Source organism: Phyllostomus hastatus, unplaced genomic scaffold (genome assembly GCF_019186645.2).
Source record: "Phyllostomus hastatus isolate PE091 unplaced genomic scaffold, TTU_PhHast_1.1 phas_scaffold_78, whole genome shotgun sequence".
Lineage (NCBI taxonomy): Eukaryota > Metazoa > Chordata > Mammalia > Chiroptera > Phyllostomidae > Phyllostomus > Phyllostomus hastatus.
Window position 1 is genome coordinate 2,851,847 of NW_025334041.1, and position 25,437 is coordinate 2,877,283.

The 25,437-nt window shown below is 49.6% G+C and overlaps 1 protein-coding gene across 5 annotated transcripts; it reads left to right on the top strand.

Annotated features, from left to right (window-relative positions):
- The first annotated feature begins 154 nt into the window (after positions 1-154).
- VSTM2A (V-set and transmembrane domain containing 2A) lies at positions 155-25,156 on the top strand. Of its 5 annotated transcripts, none has more exons than XM_045828044.1 (5): positions 155-364; positions 2,178-2,344; positions 3,412-3,462; positions 6,156-6,495; positions 23,127-25,156. In XM_045828044.1, exons 1-5 carry the CDS (start codon positions 286-288, stop codon positions 23,201-23,203), a joined length of 714 nt encoding a protein of 237 aa, XP_045684000.1. In that variant the 5' UTR covers positions 155-285; the 3' UTR covers positions 23,204-25,156. The 5 variants fall into 5 exon arrangements, with proteins under 5 accessions (XP_045684000.1, XP_045683999.1, XP_045683998.1 ...); XM_045828043.1 differs by having other exon boundaries at positions 23,249-25,156; XM_045828042.1 differs by lacking the exon at positions 23,127-25,156 and having other exon boundaries at positions 6,156-6,629.
- Positions 25,157-25,437: the final 281 nt, after the last annotated feature.

Here is a 25,437-nt window from a genome sequence, read left to right on the forward strand (position 1 = left end):
GTGCGCCGCGGCTCCAGCGAGCGGGGCGCAGCGGCCAGGCGGCGGAGACACTCCCGCGCTGCCCGCCGGCTCCGCGCGCCCAGGCTCGCCGCGCCGCGGCGGCCCGCGGCCCCCTTCTCCCGCGGCGGCGCCCCCTCTCCTGCAGCCGGTCCCGCCCCGCCAGCGGCGGGATGCGCGCGGCGTCGCGCCCAGGGCTCTGAAGCAGCCTGGGACTCGGCGGCGCTCCTTTCTTTTAGGGCTCTCTGGCTGCTGGCGACACCGATGTGACCCCCTCTCCTTTGTGGAATGATGGGGATCTTTTTGGCGTATGCTGGATTTGTCTTCTTTTCGGTTTTATACGTGCAGCAAGGGCTTTCTTCTCAAGGTAAGTGTGTGCTCGTTGGCAAACGTGCATTTGCTCGTGTGTGTGTGTGTGTGTGTGTGTGTGTGTCCAGGCAGATGTGAGCTTCCTAGCAAGTAACAGTGGAATGGGGTTCTGTTCGGCATTTTTATTTAAAGTTGATTAAATAGCAGGCTTGCTAGGTTCGGAGGCGAGTCTATTTGGTGCCTGGCAGTGAGGCAGAGGGCTCGGAGGGCAGACGCACAGGGGTGCGTGTGTTGTGTGTTGTGTGTGTGTGTGTGTGTGTGTGCGTGTTGGGTTGTGTGTGTGTGTGTGTGCATGCACAGGGTAACCACTCATGCATACATAATCGTCGCAAACAAACGGGGACTCTCCACGGCCAGTCCTCCTGCTCCGTGGAGGCAGAACGGGTTTCGAGTTTCTTTTTTTTTCTGGGTCCGTGTGGCTTCGTCTGCGTGTGTGTTTATCAAAGGACAGGCGTCCCCGGGGACCCGTAAAAAGGCACGGCTTGCATTCCAAGCAGCGGCGGCAGCCCGCTGAACCCAGGGGTCGGGAACCTGGCAGGCTGCGGGGCTCTGGTTTCAGCACCACGAACAGATCTCGGAGCCGCGGCCCGAGGACCGCATCGCTGCTCGGGCAGAAACGCCGCCGCCTCCCTCCCTGGGGCTGGAACAAAAAAGTCCTTTTCCCGTCCGAGTGTCTCCTTCGCGGCTCCCATTTGCTTTGAGTATAAATGCAGCTCCCTTTCCACGGAGACGCTGTGGGATGGCACGCGGCCGTGAAAAGGGGCGCGGATGGTGTCCCTCCGTAAAAAGTGGGGGGAAATGGGCACCCACCCCAAGCCTGTCCTGCAGCACCCCCCGCCCCCGGGTCCTTCTCTCGTAAGCGTGCATTGCCTCTGGGCACAACCGCCAGCCACAGACCTCTCGGTGCCACTTGTAGGGAACCATCGGCTCTTCCCAAAGTGTCCCTCGGACAACAACGTAGGGACAGCCATCCAAAACATTCCATAACAGAGAGATGCCTTGGGGAGAAAGGGGGCCTCTTAGCTGCGTGAGTTTCGCCAGGATTCCGTGAATCTTGCAGACTCGCAGGGTCGGGGTTGGTAACGAAGAGGGGCAGAAAAATCTCTCCAGTGGCTTCACAACCACCTTGCATCTGAACAGAGTCCAGGTGCCTGATTTTCCACGCCACGATGTCTGGCGATTGGCAGCGCAGGGGCTTGGTGGGAATGCCCATGAAGTGAACGTGGCGAGGAAGAAACGTTTGCAGCCTAGGAAGCGTGCGACTCCTCTCGGTGCTGTAGTCTTTGGATCACAAATGCTAACTGTTTGGGTATGTCAGGAATGCGCATTCTGGCAGGTGATCACGACCTGTTCTCCACGACACAAAACATCCAGTCATCGTAGATTGTTTAGAAACTTGGAGGCCAGAGCCTGTCCCCATATATCAACTTGACAGATTGGTCTAAAATGCACCCCACTGAGTCCCTCCGTGAATTTGGGGGAGTGCTGCAATCTGACAAAAGGTTTGTTTTGCTTCTAACTGAGGCCCGGGGTGGGGGGGGGGAGTATTGGCAAGCTTGTTATGCTTTCCCTTATCCAGACTTGATGGACAGCAAAGTGATTTAGGCACCCCACCACAAACAAGACAGGGAAGAGGCAAAGGAGAGGGGGGTGGGGAGCCAGGCGAAGTGCGGGATGTTATAGAGGGGGTTTGGGTTTGGTTTTGTTTTGGTTTTTTTTTCCAGTCCAAGAAAAATGTAGCGATCTCCCAAGGAAAGAGAGCTGGCGAGCATGGTGTGGATATTCTAAAGGGATGCGTTTCTGTTTTGCAGCAAAATTTACTGAGTTTCCGCGCAACGTGACCGCGACCGAGGGGCAGAATGTGGAGATGTCGTGCGCCTTCCAGAGCGGCTCCGCCTCGGTGTACCTGGAGATCCAGTGGTGGTTCCTGCGGGGCCCCGAGGACCCGGAGCCCGCGGCCGAGGTGGCCGGTGCGCAGGTAGCGGATCGGAGTCGCGCGTTCCGGTCGTCCCCTGCGCCTGTTCCCCTGACCCCCCCCCCCCAAGTCCTCTGGGTGTCCAGCCAGAGGTCTGCGGCCAAAGGAGGTTTCTGGGCGCCACTTGGAAACCGCCGGCCCGCTTGGCGCGGGTGAGGCCCAGGGGCGCCAGGGAATGAGCTGGAATATGTCCTGGTGGCTCTGGTTTGAAACCAAGGAAGAAGCCTTCGTCTTTCTGGTTGAGACCGGGACTGGCCTCCTCCTGTTCGTACTGGTTATCGTCAGGACGTCCAGGACGGCACTACAGTGTTGACCCCTCCCGGGACACTCGCTGTCCCATCTCCGGGACCGTGGGGTGGGGTGGAGAATTCTGGGGGTGTCTGCACCCCCCGCCCCCACGTCTGAGATTGGCAGCGGAGACCAGAGAGAGCGGAGAGATGGAAGGGGCGAGGGGCGAAGGGGGTGGGCGCGGAGAGGGCAGGAGCAGGGGCACTGTGGGAGAGAGGGCCGCGTGGGGGGGAAAGGGGGCGGGAAGGGAGCGAAGGAGGGGTCGAGCCGCTCGACTGGACAGACGGAAGGGCTCGGGAAGCGGGGTGCAGGGTGCGGGTGGAAGGGGGAGGGGGCGGAGGTGGGGAGGAGGGGCGGGGGAGGAGGGGCAGAGGGAAAGGGGAGGGGGGGCAGGAAGGGAAAGTGGGTGAGAGCGCAGACCGGACCCCCAGTTCAGCGAAAGGGGCGGCAGACGGGTCGGGGCTGTTGGGGCGAGAAAGACGATCTGTTCGCGACACCCCCGGGAGGGGACGCAGTCCGGGCACAGACGGCGAGTCTCGTCCCCGCAAACTTCCACGCACACGCGCGCCCCGCGCCGTCGTCCCCGCGTCCCGGGCACCGCGGGTCCCAGGCGCAGCCGAGCGCGCGCGGCCGGGCAGCGCCCCCGCGCGGCGGGTCCGCGCTGCTCTTCTCCGCTAAACGGGCCCGCGCCGCGGCGACGCTTCAGCCGGGGCCGCGCTGCGGGTCGGAGCTGGGGCGGTGCGGGTCCCGGCGCTGAGCTTCCGTCCCCTCCCCTCCCGCAGGTGGAGCTCGTGCCCGACCGAGACCCCGACAACGACGGGACCAAGATCAGTGTGAGTATCACAGGGCCCGGCGACAGGGGGCGCTCGCCTGCGTCCGCCGCGCGCAGGCCCGCGGCGAGAGTCAGCGCGTTTTAGGGGTTCAGCTTGTGGTCCTCGTGTTAAGCCTTTTAACTTACTGTCCCTAAAAAGGCGATTTTGCCAAAGCAGGTCCGAGAGCCAGTGCATAAAAACCGAAGCCGATTTAGAGGTGGTACAATGAAATGATTTATTTCAATCACATAAATATTTAAACAGTTACTAGAGAATCATCCTGCCATCACAAGTGGTGACATCTGCTTTTTAACAGTTACGTAACTGTAAGAGTAAAGAGCCGAATACTGCTCTCTGTTCAGAGTCATGGCAATAATTATCCTTTAATAGGGAGTAAAACACTAACATATGAAATCATATAAATATAGAATCAAAAGCCAATATAAACATGAAAACACAACTGAAGAGGTTAACCTAATTAAAATAGAGAGATGTGTTTCTACTTTAGTGTGGTTATTATTTTTCATAACTGTGTGTGAAATTAAAAAATAAAATAAAAAACATTTTTGTTCTACCTTAAATGAAGCCACACAGAATCATTTTATATTAATGGAACTGCTTAATTTGCTGATAAATAGTAAAGAAATTTTCATTACTAGAAGTGAAATAATTATCTAATATGAACTGAGGTCAGCTAATCATAAATAGATATTAGATATTAGATATATTAAGAATTTAAAAACCCAACGACCCACATTTAAGAAGGAAATTTATTCTGAGGCTTCACAGCAGCAGAAAGGGTTATAAGATTGGAGTTACATCACAACTGAAAGTGTAAACACATACTGTCCTAACAAAGTCAGATTATATCATCTAAATGTATAATCTCAAAATGGAAGAAAAGAGCAAACAAAAAATGATATAAAGCAGAAATTCCAATTTATATTTATAAACTCACTGATGTTTTAGACTATTTCAATTCAATTATTCTTATATCGCAAAAACTGTTGTTTTCAGACAGTGCCAGAAAAGCTTTGCTGCTCAGACCAATTGCGGACAATATTTTGTCATAAATACTTCATTTTTCATACGTACGTGCGGTTGGATAGGTCGTTATCGATGACTCATCTCTCACTTGCTCTGCCTCCAAAGACCAGTCATGGAAACAGCCGCCCACACCCTGACCGAGGGAAGCCACACAGTCAGGTCCAAACCTTCGATACAACTAACAGTGTTATCTCTGCCAATTTGTCGAGTCTAGTAAACTGGGAAGAGATCTAGATGCAGATTGAGACAGAAAGTAATTTGTTCCCAGTTTACGCACGGAGTGACCTTGAATCTATGTCCTAAACCAGCAGCTGTTAGCTCAGATTCTCAGGAGAGATTTTCTAAAACGCTGGCATGGGCATCACCCCACAGAGACGCAGGCCGAGTGTCCGCACTGCCCCCCTGGGTGCCTTTGCTAACGGGCCCTCCGAGAAGCCCAGTGTGCGGCCAGTGCTGGGAGTCACCCACCAAGGCCCCCCCGCTTCAGTGTACTCTGCTATAAAGTGGGATAATAACAAGCTCTCAGGCTTACGGAGACCAAGAATATATTGGAAGCTATCAATCTCCATTATTTTTATAGCATTGCTACCTGTATACAATCCAATACATACTTTCCATCCAATACATACTTTACTTCCATCCAATGTGTACTTTATGAAATAAACAGGTAAACACTTTGCAAGCTATCTTAAGTATTTATGGCTGTTGGAAAGTGTGACAGCCAATAGCAGAATACGTTTCTGTCTCTTTCACTTCTTTGCTCTTTCAACATCATCCAAGTCCTTGAATCCCAAATGTCTCATGAAATCCATCATCATTCAGCCAACATGGGTAATATATAAAGTATATCAAATCTAGCCATTTTGATAAAGATGCTAATGGATATATATCATATATTATATAAAACTTCATTTATTATACACATGTATAGTCTCGCCATTAAGATGGCCTAAAATTACTAGAAGAAATAAGAGCCCCTTTTCAATCTTAAAAATCAAAGTCGTGTTCAAGTTCCAATAGCGCACAGACCCTGTAACGGCAGAGAGTAGGTTGTCTGAGCCACCAGACTTTGGGCAACGTTCATTGCACCCTGAGCCATGCCACCCCATGACGATAGGTCAGAGTGTACCAAAAAGTTGAGCAGAAAAACCTTCAACACCCCAGTGTAAGTTTGTCAGGGCCTTTAATAGTCACTCCCGTGTGGGGATAACAGCGCATTCTCAGTGAATCTCGAGGTCAGTCACAACCACCCACGAAACATTCTCGTGGCCTCTCAGAGTCGGAGCCCAAAGCGAACAACAGAGGCTGCGTGAGCACTGCCTTGGCCTCATGAGGTCCGTGCCTCCTTCAGCCGAGCTAACCAGGCAGAGACAACCCCAGATCAGAAAAGGGCAGGGCCATTCCCGGAACCTGCCATTCCATGTGGCTCTCGGAACGTGGCGCTGGCTAGATGGCACTACCGCGCCACGCTCGGTGAAGCCAGGCGGAGTAGGCCGGGATAGACAAGACCTGGGCATTTCACCGCGGACACCCCAGGAGCGAGCTCTCTGGCCGTGGCCAAGAAGACTCCTCCTTTTCCAACATGAGGGAGCTCAGGGCCGAGTACGGGGACCCCGTCATTTGATGCAGCTCTCCCTTTCTCATGTCTTCCCCCTGCAATCCTCCAGACAGTGAAAGTCCAAGGCAACGACATCTCCCACAAGCTGCAGATCTCCAAAGTGAGGAAAAAGGACGAAGGCCTATACGAGTGCAGGGTGACCGACGCCAACTACGGAGAGCTGCAGGAACACAAGGCCCAGGCCTACCTGAAGGTCAACGCCAACAGCCACGCGCGCAGGATGCAGGCCTTCGAGGCCTCGCCCATGTGGCTGCAAGACATGAAGCCGCGCAAGAACGTCTCCGCGGCCGCCCCCAGCAGCGGCGTCCACAGCTCTGCCAACCAGCGGACGGCCCCCACCTCCAGCCCTCAAGCGGTAGCCAAAATCCCCAAACAAAGTCCACAATCAGGTATGGAAACCCATTTTGAGCCTTTCATTTTACCACTCACACAACCCTCCCAGGGACCGCTGGTCAGAGAGAGTAGACAGGTGTGTGCGTGACAGTTTGTGACGCCAGAGGCCGGGCTCCGCTGAGATGATGACCCGGGGCGCGGACAGCCCGGGGCTGGCCTTCCCCAGGCGCTCCGCCGCCTCCCCCCCCCCCGCCCCGGGCCGTCAGTGGCCGCCGGTGCTTCCCATCCAGGGGGCCTCAGGGCCAGACTTCTTTCTTCCCTCCTGTACTCACACATGTTTAAGAACAATAAATCATGTCGTGTTGGTCGCATTGTAAGTGCATGTTCGTTTTCTCTACAGATTTATGTCTCAAAAATGACCCAAATCAAGAGGTTTCACTTCATCACAGTGCAAATGAAGGACAGGCACATTTTCAGCGACCCGTAGCTTTAAGCAGGGCTAGTCTCCGAGGCCTTTTTTTTTTCTTTTGCTTTGGAAGGAGAGACGTCAGCTGCCTGTGAGGAAAGTGAGGATGGTAACGGCAGGAAGCGGCACAGAGATAAGACAACTCCCGTCAATGTGCCTTCGATGCCGATTGAGAGGCTTAGTCACGTGTCCCCCAAGTCAGCTGTGCAAGTTAAAGCCCTTCTGAATGGCGTTAATTTATGCAACCATTGAGCCTGGAAACTCACTGGAGCTCCAGCCTTGATGTGGGGTAAAGGCTTCTCGGGAGGAGCAGTGCCTCACACAGCCCTCGAGTGCCCTGTGTGTCGCTCCCGCACTTAATGCCATACTACGGGATGGAAGGGGCGTAAAAGTATCGATCGTTCTTGAAGTTTTCCCCTTTGCAGTTTGTCGTGGAAACATTATTGCTACCAGGACGGGTCATAGAAAATTCCATTGCTAACTTTCAAGGTCTCCTTAGCCATTAAACCTGGTCATTTCATCAGGGTAATTACATATATATTATATATAATTATATATATAATATGTATAGATTCTTACCTCTTATCTTAGTTGTACCTTTAAATCCTGTCTGGTGAACCATGCTTTTAAAATGCCGTGTGCCGACCTAGGTCCCCTCCCCCCGCCTCCCACGCGAAGAGCTATGTTTCTAGGGAGCTCGACGGAGGTCCCTGGCGAGTTTGCACCGCCCTGCAATGCAGGCGAGCGCCGGCCTCTGCGGGCCTCGGTCGCGGCGATAACCTCAGTCCGACGCATAGGTGACCTGCCCCCCCGAAAGCTCAATTTGCTTGGTTTTGTCCCATGTTCCTCTTTATCGTCTCCTTTGCTTCCCAAATTCAAGAACAAAAGCATACCTAGAATACACGCATGCGCTTCCATAGGTACTGACATCTCTGTGCGTACATACACAGCACACACCTGTATATGCGCTTGATGGTCCTAAGTTGTGCAGCCATTGCTGGCTAAAGATTCCATCTCTTTGGAGGCACTGCTCGCCTCCCTTCCTGGCTATCCAAAGAAGAACCTAGACAAAATTACAAAGCAGCCTCAGCAGACAGTTTACGACCTAATTAGAGAAAACGCCAAAATCACGGAAGGGAAATTATTAGCCCCCGCAGCATATTTCACACCAGCTATCAGAAATCCATGCTGTGGAATAAAATCAAACACTTTATTACCTAGTCCAGTGGGGGATTCTGAGCATGGAATTAAGTGTTTCTGTTTCTGAACGGTTCGCTTTTGATTACGTAATGTACTCTACAGACACCTGGTTTACTTTGATGTGTGTTGTTTAGCACTGTGGTTGGAGCTACCTGGTAAACGCTAGCGCTCTTCTAACAGTTTTCACGCAGAAACCCCCGCTCCTTCCTCCCCCCACGCCCAGGCTCCCCCACCCACTGAGAAGGGAGGAATGCTGACTCACGGTAGCCCACATTCACCGCCAGCCACGCTCACTGAGCAGCGTCGGCTTAGAGCAAAGATTCGTCCGAACTATATCGAAACGTTTCAGGTCTGTCTTTTCTACCAGTGAATGCTGGGAAGTGTTTTCTATCCATGTAACGTTTTCTGACCTCTGGCGCAGACCCTGGGGGCCCGGCCACCCACCCTCCTCGCGTGTAAGTTCCCAAGCTGGCGCAGCTGTGTCCCAGCGTACAGTTCCTGGGATGGGTGTTTATCCCTTACACCCACAGCAACACCGGCATCCTTGCTTATACCCCTGCTGTGCAGCTGTTCAGGTGATACCCAAGTAAAGCTGACTTCAGTACCCAGGCATCGTTAATTCACTCATTCACTCCCTCTCCATCCACCCACATTTCCAGTTCTGACTTCTTTCAGGGGAGCCAGGCTGAGAGTCCCTCTTGCCCCCCAACACTTCCCCACAGTGGCCCCTGTCAGCACGGTGGCAGGGTACAGACGGCTGCGCAATGCTGGACACTCCTCCCATGGAGAGGCTCCCCCCAGCCCCCTTTCTGGGCGGGCCCGTGACCGCTGGACAGGAGGGTGGGAAGGGATGCCGTGCTCACTCCAGACCAGGCTTTTCAGAGGAGCGGCAGCTTCTGCCGTGGCCCCTTAGAAGCCAGCAGGCGTGCAAGCAGTGCAGCCACCTTAGGGAGCGGGAAGGCCCAGCCCCAGCCGCCACTTCTCCGAGTCGTGAGAGGTCCCAAGCTGCGCTGCCCCCAGAGCTGAGCGGTGCACAGACTCCGGAGCGATGCACACGGGCAGAGCAGTGTTTCCAGGCCCTCGGTCCTCGAATGTTTTTTTTTTTTTTTTTTCAGAGCAATACAATCTGAGGTCAGGCCCCTAAACCCAAATAGCCAAAACGGAATTTACTAGCTTTTTCCCCGAAACACAAATGCTCTTTCTCCGGTGTTCTCAAATTCTTTGGATAACGTCATCCCTCTTCTGCAGTCAGTGGCCACAATGCCTCCGCCACCGGTCCTATTGTGTCTGTTCACACTGTTCTTGAACAGGGCATCTCGTCTGTTCCTCGAACATGGACCGACGTCTCGGCACAGCCCTCTCCACTGTCTCCTCCGCTCCAGCGGGCCCCCACAGCGTGCCAGTCTCGGCTCCGACTCAAGGAGCGGGTCTCAGCGGAGCAGGTGCTCAGCACCGCTGTTTCCGAGGCACCTGCGCCGCCTCTGCTGGTCCAATTTCCAGCTCCGCTCCTCCCAGGTCCCCTCGTCCTCACACGCACTCTTCCTGAGTGGTATTTCCTGAGCGTTTTGCGATGCTTCCTTCCTTCTGTGACCCTGGAAGGGACGGTTTTTTGTGCGGGTCATTCCCCTAAGGGCTGATGCAAATTCTTTTATAGAGCTTTCTGCTATTGTCACGGTCAGCATCGACGGTTGTCTCATTCAGGTCCCGAAGCAACGTGTTTGTGCCGACCCTGACGCCATCCTGTGCCCCGTGGGCCTCTTTTCTCGGGACTCTCCTCCTCCGAGGACCAGAGTCCCGTGTCCTCAGACCTCTCAGTGGCAGGCACAGCAAGGCTGTTGGTGTCCCCGAGGACAACTTCTTGGCTACCAGCGTCACAGCTTGCAAGTGCGCCTCTTTAGGTGCCTACGGCAAGTGGGGCTTGTTTGGGGGGAGAAAAGGGAAAGTGAGAGGAATGGTCCATCTTTGTTTTCATTTTCTTCTCCTTCTTGTGATTGCACTTACACAAACAGTATTGCCTCTCCCCCGAGACGGATCGAGGCCCCTCAGCAGCACTTCTCCGAGTGCGTGGTGCAGGTGACCCCTGCCAGACCCCAGCTGGAAAAATCCGTCTTCCAGGACTTCATGCGTGCAGCCCCTACCGGGTCAGAATCAGAGTCTAGAATCAGAAATAGGCATTTTTGCGAGCAGTCAATTAGGAGAATCATTGACGCTAAAACATTCTTATGGGTGAGAAAAAAATGTATCATGTACTATGACATGTGTGTGTGTGTGTGTGTGTGGGTGAGATGCTGGTTTTTGCCACGATCTTCTCCCCCGTACTGAGCTGGGCTTCAGCAAAGCTGTTCCGTTCACGCCTGTGATCCGCAGCTGGCGCTGGGATGCACTGGCCCTGGTTAAGGTGCAGCGATGTTTCCCCGAGTGGAGTCTGTGTGGACTCTCTAGTCACTCAGCAGGAGCGCTGATTCTCTGAACTCCGAAACATGGTTACTGTGTTTCTGCCACGACGTGAGCTGAGCCTGAGAGGCAGCTGCTGTTCTCGTGGCTAGAAGCCACAAGCTCCCCGCCCCTCTGCTGCCGAGGAGAAGCGTGGCAGCTCTCCAAACGTGGCCAGATGTAGCAGAAATGATCTTCAGACAGAAGTCGAAGCTGCTGGGGGGAGAGGGGACGGGCTGAGGGGCTGGCAGGAAGTGTTTTCCTGATCGAAAATATAAGGAAAACCAGTGCCCCACGGCGAGGTAGGGAGCCAGGCATGTAATTCAGACCTTAATGTTGATTTGGGTTTAAATGATGCAACCCAGCTGCTTACACTGGTAAAATTAATTTGATCATTGCAATTCTATCAGTTAAATGGCTGCTGTGTAAACGGAGGGTCTACGAGTAAGGCGAAGAATAGATTTGAGGCCATGCTTTGGATAGTACAGGCCAGTGAATCTGCTGGAGATAATGTTTGAACTGGAATTATGTAAATTAATAGTCTCCATTAGCTAAGTTCGCCCACAAACCGTATTTAACTCAACTCATTGGAATGCGGTGCTAGCTAGCTGCAGGCGGCGGGGCTTGCCAGGGCGTGAAGGGCCACAGTGAGGTCCAGCTGTGAGGACCAGGAGCTCTGCCACTGAGGCGGGACACCAGCAGACTCGCCAGTCCTAAGCTCCTGTCTCCAACGTTGTCACAAAGGTGCCAGAGAAGCAGCTTTCTGGACAGGTGACCACAGGGTTGAGAAGTTGCTGGAAAAAGCCTCCCTTGGTTGATTATGGTAACACAGGTCCTAAAAGCAAGAGGAGGGCTCCTTCTCAAGGGGTGCTGCTGCCACCACCGATAGCCTGGCACCGGAGCGTTCCTCGGGGCTGCAAAGAGCAGAGAGAAGCGGGAAGGTGCTGCTTTGACCCTCTGCCTCTGCCCCAGCCGCTCAGCAGCAGGGGCGGTAGGAGGCTGTTCGCGCCCCACCCCACCGCTCAGAGCTGCGTGTGTGTGTGTCCGTTTCCTCGTGCCGAGGATTGATTGCAGCTCTGTGCAGAGAGGGCACGGCGCCGACCGAGCCCCCGTGAATGATCGCTGCTTGCCGGTTTAGCAGGACGATCACCGCACCGGGCTTACGCATTCTCGTTATTCGCAGCCGTGAGAGGGTGACGGCAACGCCGGGTGCCACCCGGCTCTGCCGCCCTGGCGAGTGTTTGCCTTGTTGGGCGTGTCACCGGTGAATGAGTTCCAAGGAGACCGGGGTCTTCGTTCCCAGCTCGTGCCTTCTTGTTTGTCATTTCAGAGGTTCCTTCCCCACTCCCCCCCGCTCCCCGTCACAATGCTGTTAGTTGATAAGGGGGCCCCTATGTAACCAGACCGGATTAGCCGCCAGCTCTCTTGCCCAAGGTCATAACTAGATCCTCACCGTAAGACACGATGAAACTCCAAAGGGTCTTTAAGAATCTGAACGGCACGCCCTGAATGAACCATCCGCATTGGGAAGCTGCAGTGACACACGCTAGCTGCTCTCTTAATCAAATTCGAGCTCTTTAATTTTGGAAGTTTTTCAAAAAAATTTCCAATAACCCTTGGAATTTTTTTAAATCATAAACCAGGGAAAATACTGTTAAAACGGGAAAGAGAAGGAAAACGGAAAGGATTTGGAAGGTTCTAGGAAGAGAGGCACAGCCCAGGGTAGCGCATGGATACGGATCTGAGCCCGAGATGCCCTCGCTACCCGAGGGCGGAGCCCGATGCACTCGCGGCCTCCGGACCTCGGAGCGCGGACCTCCGACGCGGAGGTGGTGACGCGTGTGTTCCGCGGTCGTCGCGAGCACTAAGTGACAGGAGAGCAAACCCGGCAGGTGACCGAGCTCGGCCACGGTCAGTTCTCTTCCCCTTTACCTGTCGGGTGTTAAAGCGTGTTTTTAAATAACCGTGATTTAGGAGAATAACCGAGGAATGTAAGCATGACTAAAGATGAAAGGAAACAGGAAGCCCAGACAACTCTAAAATTATGTAAAATAATAAATATCTGCCGAATTTAAGAGATCATAATTAAGGAAGGACTTATTTAATTAATGACAAAAGGGAACATTGTCACAATTTATTTTATATATATCCAAATGAAATCTGACTAAATAAGGAGCTAAGTAGGAAAGAAAAAATCAGGCATAGAAAATTAGCATAAAATCAGAGGCCTGAGGCTTTGAAGGCTGACAATTACAAAAATGCAAATGAAAATGTTTTACTGTAGATAATTTAAAATGTGTTTAATTCACAAATGTAACCAAAAGGTGATGCAGCAGACAAGGAAATGTTTGTGTCTGATACTTGAAAAGAAGTAAACCTGTCATTGTGCAGATGCTAGGATTATGTAATCCACTCCAAATGGCTTAGATGTGTCAAAGGTGACCGTACAATATCGATGAAGGTAAAACAAGATATAAGTTGAAGTCAACTGGCTACATGACAGCAATACTCAGATAGAAAATACCTGGGGCAAAATATATAATAACCATCAACGGTAACAACAAAAAACTATAAAATATGTAGTTTTTTAAAGACTCACAAATGAGTAGTATGAATGTGAAGACCATTGGGACTCTGTGAAAACAGTTCAGGTTTAAATAAATGAGTGACCTTGCTATTGTTGGGGGTGGGCAATCTCAGTATTATAAATATGTCAGGTTTCCTCGGTCAAAACCCTAGTTAGTTTTTAAAATTTGGCACATGTAATCTTGGCAAAGATTTTTTAAAACCAACGCCTGCCATCAATCAAGGCAACAGTCACTGAGGTCCTCCGCTGTTACTCCTCGCACGGCGGCTCGGCCATCCCCCTCTGGGGGAAAACTGGGGAGGCCACGTGGGTGGCAGGGCTGCCCTGCGGTGACGCCCCAGGGAGGACGTCCCGGGGAGGACGCCCCAGGGACGGCCCGGCGGGGCAGACCCAGGCCACGCGCAGGGCGCGGGCCTCAGAGGCCCACCGAAGCCGGACCTGCGCATGCGGCGGACGGCAGGAAAGTTACCCAGTGACTGTGTTAAGTGAATGCGTTAAAACCGTACAACGAACATTCAACAGCTCCTAGAATCGTGTTTTCAAGGGATGTTTAGTGAACTTAGGAAGGACTGAATACCAAATTTAGTGTAAAAAAACACAGGATGCAAAACTTTAAAATAAAAAATATGGAGACTACAAATAAATCTACCTGAGACATGTCCATAGAAGGACCACAGGAAAAAAACATATGAAAATGTACATCAAAAGTCAAGATAAATTATGATTTTAATTATTTGATTATTTTTCTCTATTGATAACACTTGCACAATGATGATTTATTAATTTTGTTATAAAAATTATTTAAAATTTAGCCCTGGCTGGCGTAGCTCAGTGGATTGAGCGCGGGCTGCAAACCAAAGTGTCGCAGGTTCGATTCTCAGTCAGGGCACTTGCCTGGGTTGCAGGCCATGACCCCCAGCAACCGCACATTGATGTTTCTCTCTCTCTCTCTATCTCCCTCCCTTCCTTCTCTAAAAATAAATAAATAAAATCTTAAAAAAAATTTTAAATTTCCCAAATCTAAAAATAGGCTCATGAGAGGGAAACTAAACAAATAAAATATACTCAATAAAAATTTAAAGGTGAAGTAAAACAATGATGCTGAATGATTGTGGAGCCCATGACAAATTAAAATACATGCACACATGTACATGTATGTATATGTGCACATATATACATGCATGTACATGTGAATATTAAAGGTACTATTGTGAAGGTAGTATAGTCAGAAATTGCTAGTAGCATTGAAATTAAGATCATTATATCTTATTTCTTGGGATCTGAGTGGGGAATCTGACCATCACATTATTTTTTCTGTCTTTCTGAACAGTGGGTGTGCTTGATAAACATACATTGACTAAGTACATCAGGCACACACGAAGTCCATAAGTGCAATACGAGGCAATCACTCTTCCTCTCCGTGGTGTGACTCCCTCGTCCCCAGTGCACAGCTAGAGCAGAGTGACAGGCGATGGTGTGCTCACCGGGAGTGTCAGGGGAAATCAATACCCTAGAATATTTATAAAGGGTGATTATGTTGCATTTAATAGGACCACTTCAAAAAAGCCTGCAAAACCATTTCTGCATGAATTCAGAATCCTGTATGCACAAAACAGACCCAACATAAATTAAACTCTCAGTGCTTGAATTGGAGCAAATTGTAAAAGCTAGGAGTTAAAATTCCTCATTCTGTGCAGCTTACCACTATTGGAAAAGTAAAAATAAGCAGTTAAATAAGACAAACTGAATCCCTTCACAGAATTGGAATGAAGATGGAACGATGCAGCCAGACACTCCAAACCTCAAAATACAAAGGGGTCAAGCACTGGTCAAGAAGAGGGTCTAGTACAGGGCTAAATTTTTTCTTCTTCTTTTATTTAAATGTCTTGTGTTGTCGCTACATCCTTAGCAGCAACTTCTTCAGCCGTTTGGAAAGTATCTGATTTTTAATTTTTCTGATTAAACAAATTTCTTTGCCCTGAAGGCAATTTGCTCACTTCTGTTAGCATTGTGAAGAGTTAATTTGAAAAAAAAAAAATGCTAGCTTTGGGGACCCAGCAGTAGACTCAGAAGCACTAAATAGAAAAAAGAAAAAAAAAACTCTAGAATTCAAAAACTCACTCTCTTCCAAAGATCTGAACATATAAAGGTTTTAAAGAAATAAAGTTATGCTCCTGAAAGTGCTTATGCACTGCAGGGCACCACGCAAATGCAGGAGGTGTGACTGCTTCTAACACATCTGCCAAAACAGTGTTGTTCGTGTTGTTCGGGGAAGCCCTGGAGAGTTAGCGTCAAACGCTAATGAAGGGGGAGAAAAAGGGATGGGTTGGGTCCTGACACTTTGGGTGATATTGAAGCACCTGGCGCTGTCCTTAGCACACAGTTAGGCTCAATAAATGTTTTCAGACTGACTACTATGTTTTAGCAAAGCATTTTTGAGGACAATACCACTGCTAACAAGATACATGAATTTTTATGTAATGTGGCTGATCTTTAAGAAAACCACCCCAGACCACTTGTGCATTAGGAGAGAGGAGATCAGGAGATAGTACTCGGGCCATCCTTCACTCCATACCCCTGACAACAACCATATTCATTTGCTTCCAATTATGTTTCATGACAAATTATATTTATGTAGTTTACCACTTTATTTGCATGCCTTGATACATAGGATATAGATTTTTTAAAACTGCAACTATCTTTGTTTATTACTTAATTGCGATGGCTAAGAAATTTTCTGTTATGAAGATAATTTATAAAGCATTCCAGGTCAGTTAATTTTGAAATCGTTATATTAAGGAAAAGGGTAAAAGCATTGGCTCAGACTTGGAAAGTATGTGGGTAAACTCTTAAGAGGTTTTACTGTGGCAAAGCAGGTGTGTTTTCCGAAGCTGTGTCATTGATGGTTTTCTAGGGCCTATGGCATTAGGGCCTCACCTGATGTTTTCCTCAAGAACAAACAGTTGCTAGACAATTAAAATGAATTTTTTAACTTAGGCAAATTGCTGTGTTTATAAACTATGCTGATAGCTTTCTCTCTTTCCACTTACCTGAGAAGGTATATGGAAAACGAAATCATATTCACAGCTGTTTCTTCCCTTCTTTCTTTTACTTCTGCCTCTTGACTCTGAGTCTCTCGGTTGCCACTGATCTAAACTACAAGATGTCTCCATCTCTGAGGAAGGCTCTCCATCTGGTGCAGCCGGAGACGGGGGGAGGGGTCTGTGACAACAGGCAGAAGGTGTGGGCGGGACAGCGAGAGGCCCCTCCCATCAGTGAGTGATCACTCCAATATGGGTGGCGCCTGTCTCACCTCCTTGCCCAGCAGTCAGCAACTCTAGCTCCCTCACTCAGGGCTAACTATTCCAGCCTGCCGCAAAGACTCCCCACATCGGTCTTGGTGGTCCTCATGATTTCCCCAGTCCGCTCCCCAAGATGAGTACTTATTTAAACCCCTGGACAAACCAGGCGTTTTGCAACCTTGTGCAGCAAAAGCGCATGTCTGTGCAATGCCTAATCCAGAATTGGGATCATCCCCACAAGGCATGGATTACTTTCTACCTTTGTGTTATGAATACACGCAGTTTGCTGATTAATAATGAAAACGTATGTGCAGGTGGCAGCTTTAAGCTCCATTAGTAAATAGTTTCAAGCACTTTAGCAGCATTTATTTATATACCTGTAAACGCCATGCTAATAATAAATCACTCTTATTTATGCATCGTGCAGTCATTAAGTATAAGTGGTATTAAAACATCTTTGTTTAAAAATGTTTTATTTGTTTTTCCACTAATATATGTGCTGTCCCTTCCACTTCATCAAAGCCACTCACATTTCCACATATTTGTACCGGGCAGGACTGAGAAAGTAAGGTTTTCAGGTATGCGGAGTCGCCAAGGGAAATGACGATGCAGTCCGCCTGCAGGGTGGGACAGAACTGGGTTTGGACCCCCGCTGCGTCACCTGCCGGCTGCGGAAACCTGAGCAGGGAGCTGCCCCTCTCAGCCAGCTTCCTCCCTCGGCAACACAGTTACAGCGGCCTCACAGGTCACGGGGCAGGGGTGAAGGCACAGTAAGTGCTCAAGAAATACTAGCTGCTACCATCATCATCATCATCATCATCATCCCATCCGACCCGGAGCAGCTGGGCGAGCAAATGACAGCGAAAATGGGCTGTCTTCGATGCGCTGTGGGTTCAGCAGGCGGGAGGCAGAATTGCTTTTATGCGTCCTTTTCTGAGACTCCGGGGAAGATGGAAACCCTGACGGCCTGGAGGAACTCATTGTGAGCCAGAGAGCCTGGAACATTCCGAGGTGAATGGGCTGTCCCCCGTGTGCCGTGTCATTTAGACCTGTGGCCGTGGGCAGCGGCCCTTCTGTCCCTGAGCTGTAGTAAGAGGCCTCCTCGCGAGCCGCCAAGACTGACTTTGCTGACTACGGGGAAGGAGGGAAAGGCACTTACGCAGGGACTGCCGGCCTGAGCGGGCTCAGTCAAAGAAGCAGTTTATGGATTAGGTCAAAATGAAGCACTTCTTTTTTTAAATAGGGGATTTCTGGAAGAAACTGGCACTGGACCCATAAGAATTCTAATAGAAAGGTATTCTTTTCAAAAAAAATGTTTAGGAGAGAATCATCCTCTTATTTGACTTTTCTCCTTAAATAGTCACTTAGTATATGCAAGCCAGAGTAAAAATTGCATGAAAAGCAAGCTTACATTTTCTCCCCCAGCTACAGCCAGGCCCAGAGCCGGCTGTCACCACACTGAAGGAGACGTGTGTCCAAGGCCCGGCCGTGCCTTCTCAGCGGGGCCTCTTCCCAGACAGAAATAAAATCCTCAGACTGTTGCTCCTTTTGTCATTGGAGGATGTCCGCTTTTAGGTGTGTTTGTGTGAGAAGCACCGCTAATAGTCACTTCTACAGAATACAGGACCTGGAGTCAGGCCATGGAGCCCCAGCGACAGAAATTGTTTTCTTTCTCTTCTCTGACTTCTTTTGATCCCACTAGATAGTCACACCAAAAACGGAAGAGACGAGCGTACGGAGAATGGTACCCTAATCTACAGACAGGGACCCCGAACTGTGGCCGTTCCCCTGTCTCACCTAAACCAGCTGCGAGGTGTACTCATACAGGAAGTTCGCCGTCAGAGACTCGCTCCCCAGGCAGAGTGGCCATCTGAAGAGCTGGCCAGCATTTTGGGGCAAAGGGGGGGTGGTCAACTGCCTAGATCGTGCCTCAGCGCCTGGTCCTTTGAATTAAACACTCACACTCTCTCTGATGATCTGTCTTAGTGGACAAGTGCTCTGGTTGTCTGTCCCCGTCGCTAACTAAGAGTGGCCCTTTGAACAACCAGTCAGCTTCATCACGGGTCCCAGTCGTTCAAATGTGAATAAAAAGCTTGGAAAAGAGAAGCTCTTAGAAAGAAGGAGACATCTACGAACAATGGTGAAGCCACCTCCCGCCCAAATATTTACATGACTTCGGAGGAAACTTTAAGAAGTCTGTGACATGAAAAGTTCAAAATACCATTATGAGACATTTACTACACCACATGGAGCAAAACAGACCTCGTTTATTGTTCATGTCCAAGAAAACGAAGAAGCCGACGTTTTCATGTTCAGTATTTATCAGCTCAGAGTTGGGGGAAAGAAGTGTTCCAGCAATCATTTTTTTCACTGCAGCGTGTTACAGCAGTGCATTTCCTCTGAAAAGATTAGTGCACATTTCGGTCGTGGCTTCCCATCCCGATTTAACAGATGCGGGGACACAGTGGGGGACAGGGCGCTTGCCCCAGGGGTTCCAGGAAGGAGCTCACCTACGTCCCAGGTGTGCTCACGGCATCGCTGTTTCTTCGTTTCCGCGCCTTTGCCTTGCTGCCTGCAGCCCACGGGACCTGGGAGGCGTCACCCCACGTCGCTGAGTCAGATGTCCCTGATCTGCAGGGTGACGGGGCGGTGGGGAGGCTGGACGCCCTGTGTGCGAGTGCCTGCCGCACCCCCCTGGCACGTGGCGGATGCCCAGCCCCGTTTCGTCCTCCTGGAGCCTGACCCGAGCAAGAAGAGGGGCGCAGCGTCATTGAACAGGCCCGCCGCGTGCTCGCCTCGGGACCGCAGATCGGGGAGGAAGACACGGCAGTCCACGCCCGAACAGGGGAGGCTGGCGAGCAGCACCCGGGTGCTTCCACCCGGCAGACAGATGAGGGGCCCGAGGCGAGGCGCGAGTTCCAGTCCCGGGCGCCCTGCTGAGTTCGACGAGGCAGGGAGGTGGGGGCTGGGCCCTCGATGACAATGACAATCGTGTCGTGGTGGGGTAACTGCCTGTCGTCTCTCCGTCCTTGCTAAGGATGCCACACTCTCAACTACTGAGTTAACTTTTATTTTTACTTGTTCTGTTTTCTTTGAAAGAAATAGATGGAATTTTCTATTGCTCTCTAAAATAATCACCGTAGCGAAGATAAAGGACCTGAGACTTTTTTTTCATAGTTCTCCTGGGCGGGACTCTCGTTGTCACGGGCTCCCTGCGAGGGAATGACCGCCGGCCGTCCTCGCCGCAGGGAAGGCGAAGGGACCGGCTGTGGCACGCAGAGCAAAAAGGGCTGAAAATTGGAAGCGCAGTGTCGATGCTCCTTGGACTCAGAAGAAGACTTCCCAGACTTCCCCACGGGCAAAACAGAGAAAACACTCCCCCGTCTCACAAGGAATGCCCCCCCGGGAGAGCATCATGTACACATTTAGGCAGGACATCCATTGAAAGGCGTCTTTCCTGCACGGAAGTCGAAGGAGGCCGTGAAGGGGCCTTCCAGTGGAGAGAACTCTCTGGATCCCGTCTGGGTCCTCGCCTCCCCACGCTCCCCCCGGCCCCGGGGTTCCTCACAGGACTTACAGGGCAGCACCCCTCCCTCCTCCTCCCGCACAGGGGCGTTTTGTGTCGGGAGTGAACATTTAAAAACTCTCGAGGCATTGTTTCAGACATTGAGGGTAATGAAAAGTAATTGCTGAAACTTCACCCCTTGGCCTGAAGGAGCTCGTAGGGTCACCAGTGACATGAGATAGGACTGTAATGACCGCAGGTCGGTGTGAGCCATGCCATGGCCATAGGAAGGGCAACACCGAAGCACTGTGGAAGTTCAGGGGCAAGAGGGGCTCCAAGGGGCGGGTGGGGGCAGACACAGGGGACAGCAGGGTATTCGAGGGCAGGAGTTGCCTAAAATGCTTGGTCATGTTAGGGCGTAAGAGCTTCTCCTGCTTGGGCTGGGCACAGAGGAAGGAAGGAAGGGAGGGAGAGAGGGAGGAAAGAGGGAAGGAGGGAAGGAAGGAAGGAAGGAAGGAAGGAAGGAAGGAAGGAAGGGGGGGAAGGGAGGGAGGGAGGAAGGAAGGGAGGAAGGGAGGGAGGGAGGGAGGAAGGAAGGAAGGAAGGGGGGAAGGAGGGAGGGAGGGAGGGAGGGAGGGAGGGAGGGAGGGAGGAAGGAAGGAAGGAAGGGGGGAAGGGAGGGAGGGAGGAAGGAAGGGAGGAAGGAGGGAAGGAGGGAGGGAGGGAAGGGAGGGAGGGAGGGAGGGAGGGAAGGGAGGGAAGGAAGGAAGGAGAGAGAAAGTTGACTCTACCTAGTCCAACACAATGTCCGGCATACTACTATGGAAAAATACAGGAGTAGTTACCATGCTCACCTTAGAAACCACAGAAGAAATAGGCGCCTTATGTGAGATCTTAGAAGTGTGTGGTGGCAGACGCAGTTGGAGCCAGGGCTCCTGACGGCAGCCCTAACCCCCACCGGTTTGCCACAGCGTGAAGAGGGCGTCCCTGCTGTAACAGTGAGAGTGAGGCTGGGTGAGTGGAAAAAACCTTTTCCCAAGAAAAATGTGTGACTGTCTATGGAATGGACCGTCGCATGTTTGGTAAGCAATGTGCACACTCAGAATAGTCAATGATGTTATATTCAGAATAGTGTACCTCTGAATGAAATCCACTATGACGAATATTTGTGACACTGACACGGGACCGATTATAGCATTTTAGCTTCTCAGATTTCACTAAGTCTTTGAGATTACAAAGGTAAAGTACATAGCTCTTCAGTCAAGGCATAAACTATAAAAAGAAAAGACAAACAGTCAGTGATTTGCTTCAGGATTTACTGTGCAGGGAAGAAAAACTTTGTCATTGGCCTGACAGAAATAAATGTCATTTAATTAAAAGTATGCTAGAAAATGCATGCGCCCAGCATGGATGAACAGGGCAGGGCGGGGAGCACTGTGTTATAATGGTGTATCAGCAGTAAGGTGGCGAGCAGAGTTTGAGCAGCCTTCAAACACTCTCTTCAGCGCATGGTTACATTTCTTTGCGATTACACTGCCAATGCAAATTTTGCTTTAACTTGCACATGCTGGACATGGTGGGGAAGGAAGTGGCCGTCAAATGTGGCGGCCATTTCCCTTGTATCTCACGGGAATGAGGGGCCAGGTGCTTTCTGTCCTGGGCGGTCACTTTAGAAAGGGGAGATGAATACATGACTCCAGCCCACTGGAGCCGATTGGCAATGCCCATGCTAAAAAGGAAACCGTGATTTCACAAACTATCTTCTCTAAAGAGTGAGCCATTTTACTTAAGAGTGTTGCTATCAGCATTTTTGAACTTTCATTCAATATCAGACATTGTGTCAAGTGCCATTAACCATGTAAGGAGACAGGTAATCAATCCTCCCTCTTTTTTTTTTTCAAAAAATAAATCTGTCAAAGAATCTCTCTGCCGAGGGTAACAAGAATACATATTTAACTTTGGAAAATTCTGGTGCTAGTGGTTCTGCATAGATTGCATTTATTTTCCCTGTACCCTCTTTGTTCTCACAGTTTCATGGGGACTGTATTGCCACTTTCCCGGTTTTGACCCTTAGCACCCAACCTGAGAGAGGGAGCACCCACCCTCCGGAGACCCATCACTAACCTCTGGGTGTTCGCGCATTGGGTTTTTGTGAGGGCGTGCTGTGTTTACGATGTGGCTCCCCTACCAAGCAGGGGAGAGTCTATGACCGTGCTAATGTGACCTGACAGAGAAACAGCCACGGGAGGCAACCACACGGTCATGGGAGAAGGAAGCCCCCCACGGTGCTGTGGCAGCCACTTTGTGACAGCACTGTTCTTGTGCCCACCTTGCTGTCATTGCCAAGGTGGGCCTATGCACGATTTGGCTGAAATACTCAAGACGTTGAATTTCTCTGCCCTGACCCCACTCAAACCCCTTTAATCTTCCTCCAATGAAAAAGAAAAAAGAAATAAAGAGAAAAATGCTTTCAGCCCAATTACATTCTTGTTTTCTTACTAATAACAGTACTTGATTCATCATTTGTAACTAGAAGTTTTTAGATAAAATACATAAAGAAAAATTGCAAAAATATAACTGACTTGTCTCCCTTACAAGGTCTCGAAGGTCTTTCAAAAATGGTCAGTCCTTGATAGCACTAACTTTCTCCCTCCAATTGCAAGGGTAACATTGAGAAAGATCTTCCTCGAAAAGAAAATGCCCAAACGAGCCCATCCCCGAACACAGGCCCCGCCCACCAGCAGCTGTAGCTCTCAGTCCAAGGATCCCATCCCCGAACACAGGCCCCGCCCACCAGCAGCTGTAGCTCTCAGTCTGGGGGGCATCTCCTGTGGTTTCAGGCCGAAGCTGCAGGACAGCAGGGCACGTTTGCATTGTGGGCACCAGTAAAGGGACAACCCCATGACCGTAGGGAGCGACCCCAGAGAAGGGCAGGAAGCAAGCCGTTCTGGATCCGTTCCCCTGCGTGTCCCCACGGCGGAAAGGCATTGTTTGAAAACAGACGAGCACGACCAATTGCCCGGGACTGAAATGCTTTGTATGTGTTGTCATTTACAGTGCATGCCAAGACATTCATGGGCACCAGAGCCAAGCTGGCGAGCTAATTAAATATGTATGTGTATGTGTTTAAACAGCCTGATAAGGAGCGTTGGAAATCTTCAAGATGAGCGAATATCTTATAACTTCTTCCGCAGGTGCCAGGATAGCTACAAGCCATGGACTTTCTGTCCTGCTTCTTGTTTGTGGCTTTGTGAAGGGTGCTTTGCTTTAATCTAAAGTGCTGACTTTTTTCCAATATCACTTTCTCTTCTTAAAGCAAAGAGCAAATCGCCTGTAAAATCTACGGAGCGGACAGCAAAGTTGACCCTAAACTCCAAGCACCACTCTGCACCCACTGTAGTCTAATTGCCTACCCAAGGAGCGCCTGCTTCCGGAAGCATACATGAAGAGGCTTTCCCACGCTTTGTTCATAATGTTTTCTTGGGCAAATCATTGATCTTTTGTTTGAAGAGAATTAGCGTGAAGTGATAGGACGTCTTCTAATAGCAAGATCTATTTTTCCCCTTTTCTTCTGGCTACTTAACATGTCATCTCAGGGGTTGGCCTGAATGTCGTCGGGATAGTAAACACATGCTATGGATACCGCAGATTTCCTACTAAAAGACCCATTCTCTGCAGGAAGCAAACGGAGAGGAAACGGCTACAGAACATAGAGTATCATCAGACAAAACCCCGGTTTTGGGGGGCAACAACAAAATTATCAACACTGCGAGGCAACGAGGAGAACGTTATTTTAAATAAGAAAGAATGAAAGGATTTTTTTCTAATTTTTTCCTTTTTCTTGGATTTTTCTCCTTCTTCTTGATTGTACTTCTTGTTCAATGGTGGCAAGTGCTGATTACGGCCAATCCCTGTCAATCCTGGGAGGTTTATAGAAATACATTTTGAGTGTTCTATATTTCAATGTATTTTAATTCATTTTGCAATTCCCGCATATGCAAATCTGACAAATTCTGTAAATTGCTTATAGTATGTGTGATATAACTTCAACGTAGATAGACTATGACCTTCATGCAAGCTGATTTTTATCATTATATATATGAATATACACATATAAATATCTATATGTTGGGTCATCGGCCAACTTCTTTTGATAAAGCATTTGTTTCTCACCTATGACTCGTATGTTGTGGGGATTTGGTAATGCATCATTTCACTCCCACAGGTTTGGCAGCCGCGGGTGGTCTCCGTCGGCTCATGCTTCTTTCTGGAAAATGCGTATTCAAAATTGTACTGGTCTCTGAGAAATGAATTGATTCTGTCGTGTGTATGCTTGTTGGAATTTGCTACGTTCCTTTCTATATGATGTCTGTTGAGGTTCGAGGGTCTCTTGACTCTAAGCGATGTGCCCTCTCTGGTTTTGACCGCAACCTTCATGCCATCATCACCATCATCGCCATCAGAGAGCAGTGCTGCTCCTAGACAACTTGCCTCGGAGGTGAACCCGGGGAAGGTGAAGAGGCCGCCATGATTCCCCGGATTCATGGACGAGCGCTTCTCGCTGTGACTAAACGTGTGCTTCCTGGGACCTTGACGCATTTTGGTTTTTTTGGTTGTTTTTTTTTTGTGTGTGTGTGTGTGTAACTTTGTCATTCTGTTATTTGCTCCTAATTACATCTTAATGTCTCCTGATTAAAAATGAAAATTTGGTTGTTGGCTAAATAGAATATGCAAAAGACGACTGCAAATTTCTGATTGAAGAAGATTGTGCACTCAGTGTCCGCCAGTTAAGTGGATTATAATTTTAAATGTTCCATTCTTATTTTGGGTTTCATGACAATTCCGGCTACTTCCTGTAGAACCTGTGCTCTCCTCTGGCAAAGAATGGCGGGACAGCACTTCGCGGGTTTTCCATAGTCACTATGGAATCGATGTGGGTTGGGGCAGAAATGACCTGCGTTTCCCTTCCAGAGAGATCCTCCCATTTTCTTTCATAACAAACCCAGGAGACCGTCATCTTCCAGCCTAAGGTCCTAACCTGAAGCTTGAAGGCAATGAATACCTCTGCTTTTCAAAGGTAAATGCATCGATTTTCTGCAACTTAATGAGAGGCAATGTGCATATTTTCATAATATTCTTGACATTATCTTATGGGAATTAATGTTTCATGCTAAATCTTTTATTGACACCTTTCTTGTTCGTTTGGTTTATTATTTCAGCCTAATGAGAAAAATAAATAAAGGATTTGATTGCACTATTTTATTAACTTAGAAATTTATTTTCTTTCAAAGTTTAAAACATGCAATGCATAAGAGAATGGTGAGATCACTGTTATTTATTAAGTCTCTCTGGGCTTTCAAGATCACATGCGTTCAACCATAAATTAGTATACTGGTTCAAATTCAGGCAGGCTGAGAAAATCTACCATGTGATACACTTTTATCCAAAGTTCAGGCCACAAGATTGGTCAGTTCTACAGCAGCTACATGTGTATCTTTATCAGTT

Excerpts from the sequence above, each read along its gene's own strand:
- VSTM2A (XM_045828042.1), top strand. The coding sequence starts at position 286 with ATGATGGGGATCTTTTTGGCGTATGCTGGATTTGTCTTCTTTTCGGTT. Across the intron at positions 365-2,177 it reads GCAAGGGCTTTCTTCTCAAG|CAAAATTTACTGAGTTTCCG; the intron begins GTAAGTGTGTGC and ends TCTGTTTTGCAG. Across the intron at positions 2,345-3,411 it reads CCGAGGTGGCCGGTGCGCAG|GTGGAGCTCGTGCCCGACCG; the intron begins GTAGCGGATCGG and ends CCCCTCCCGCAG.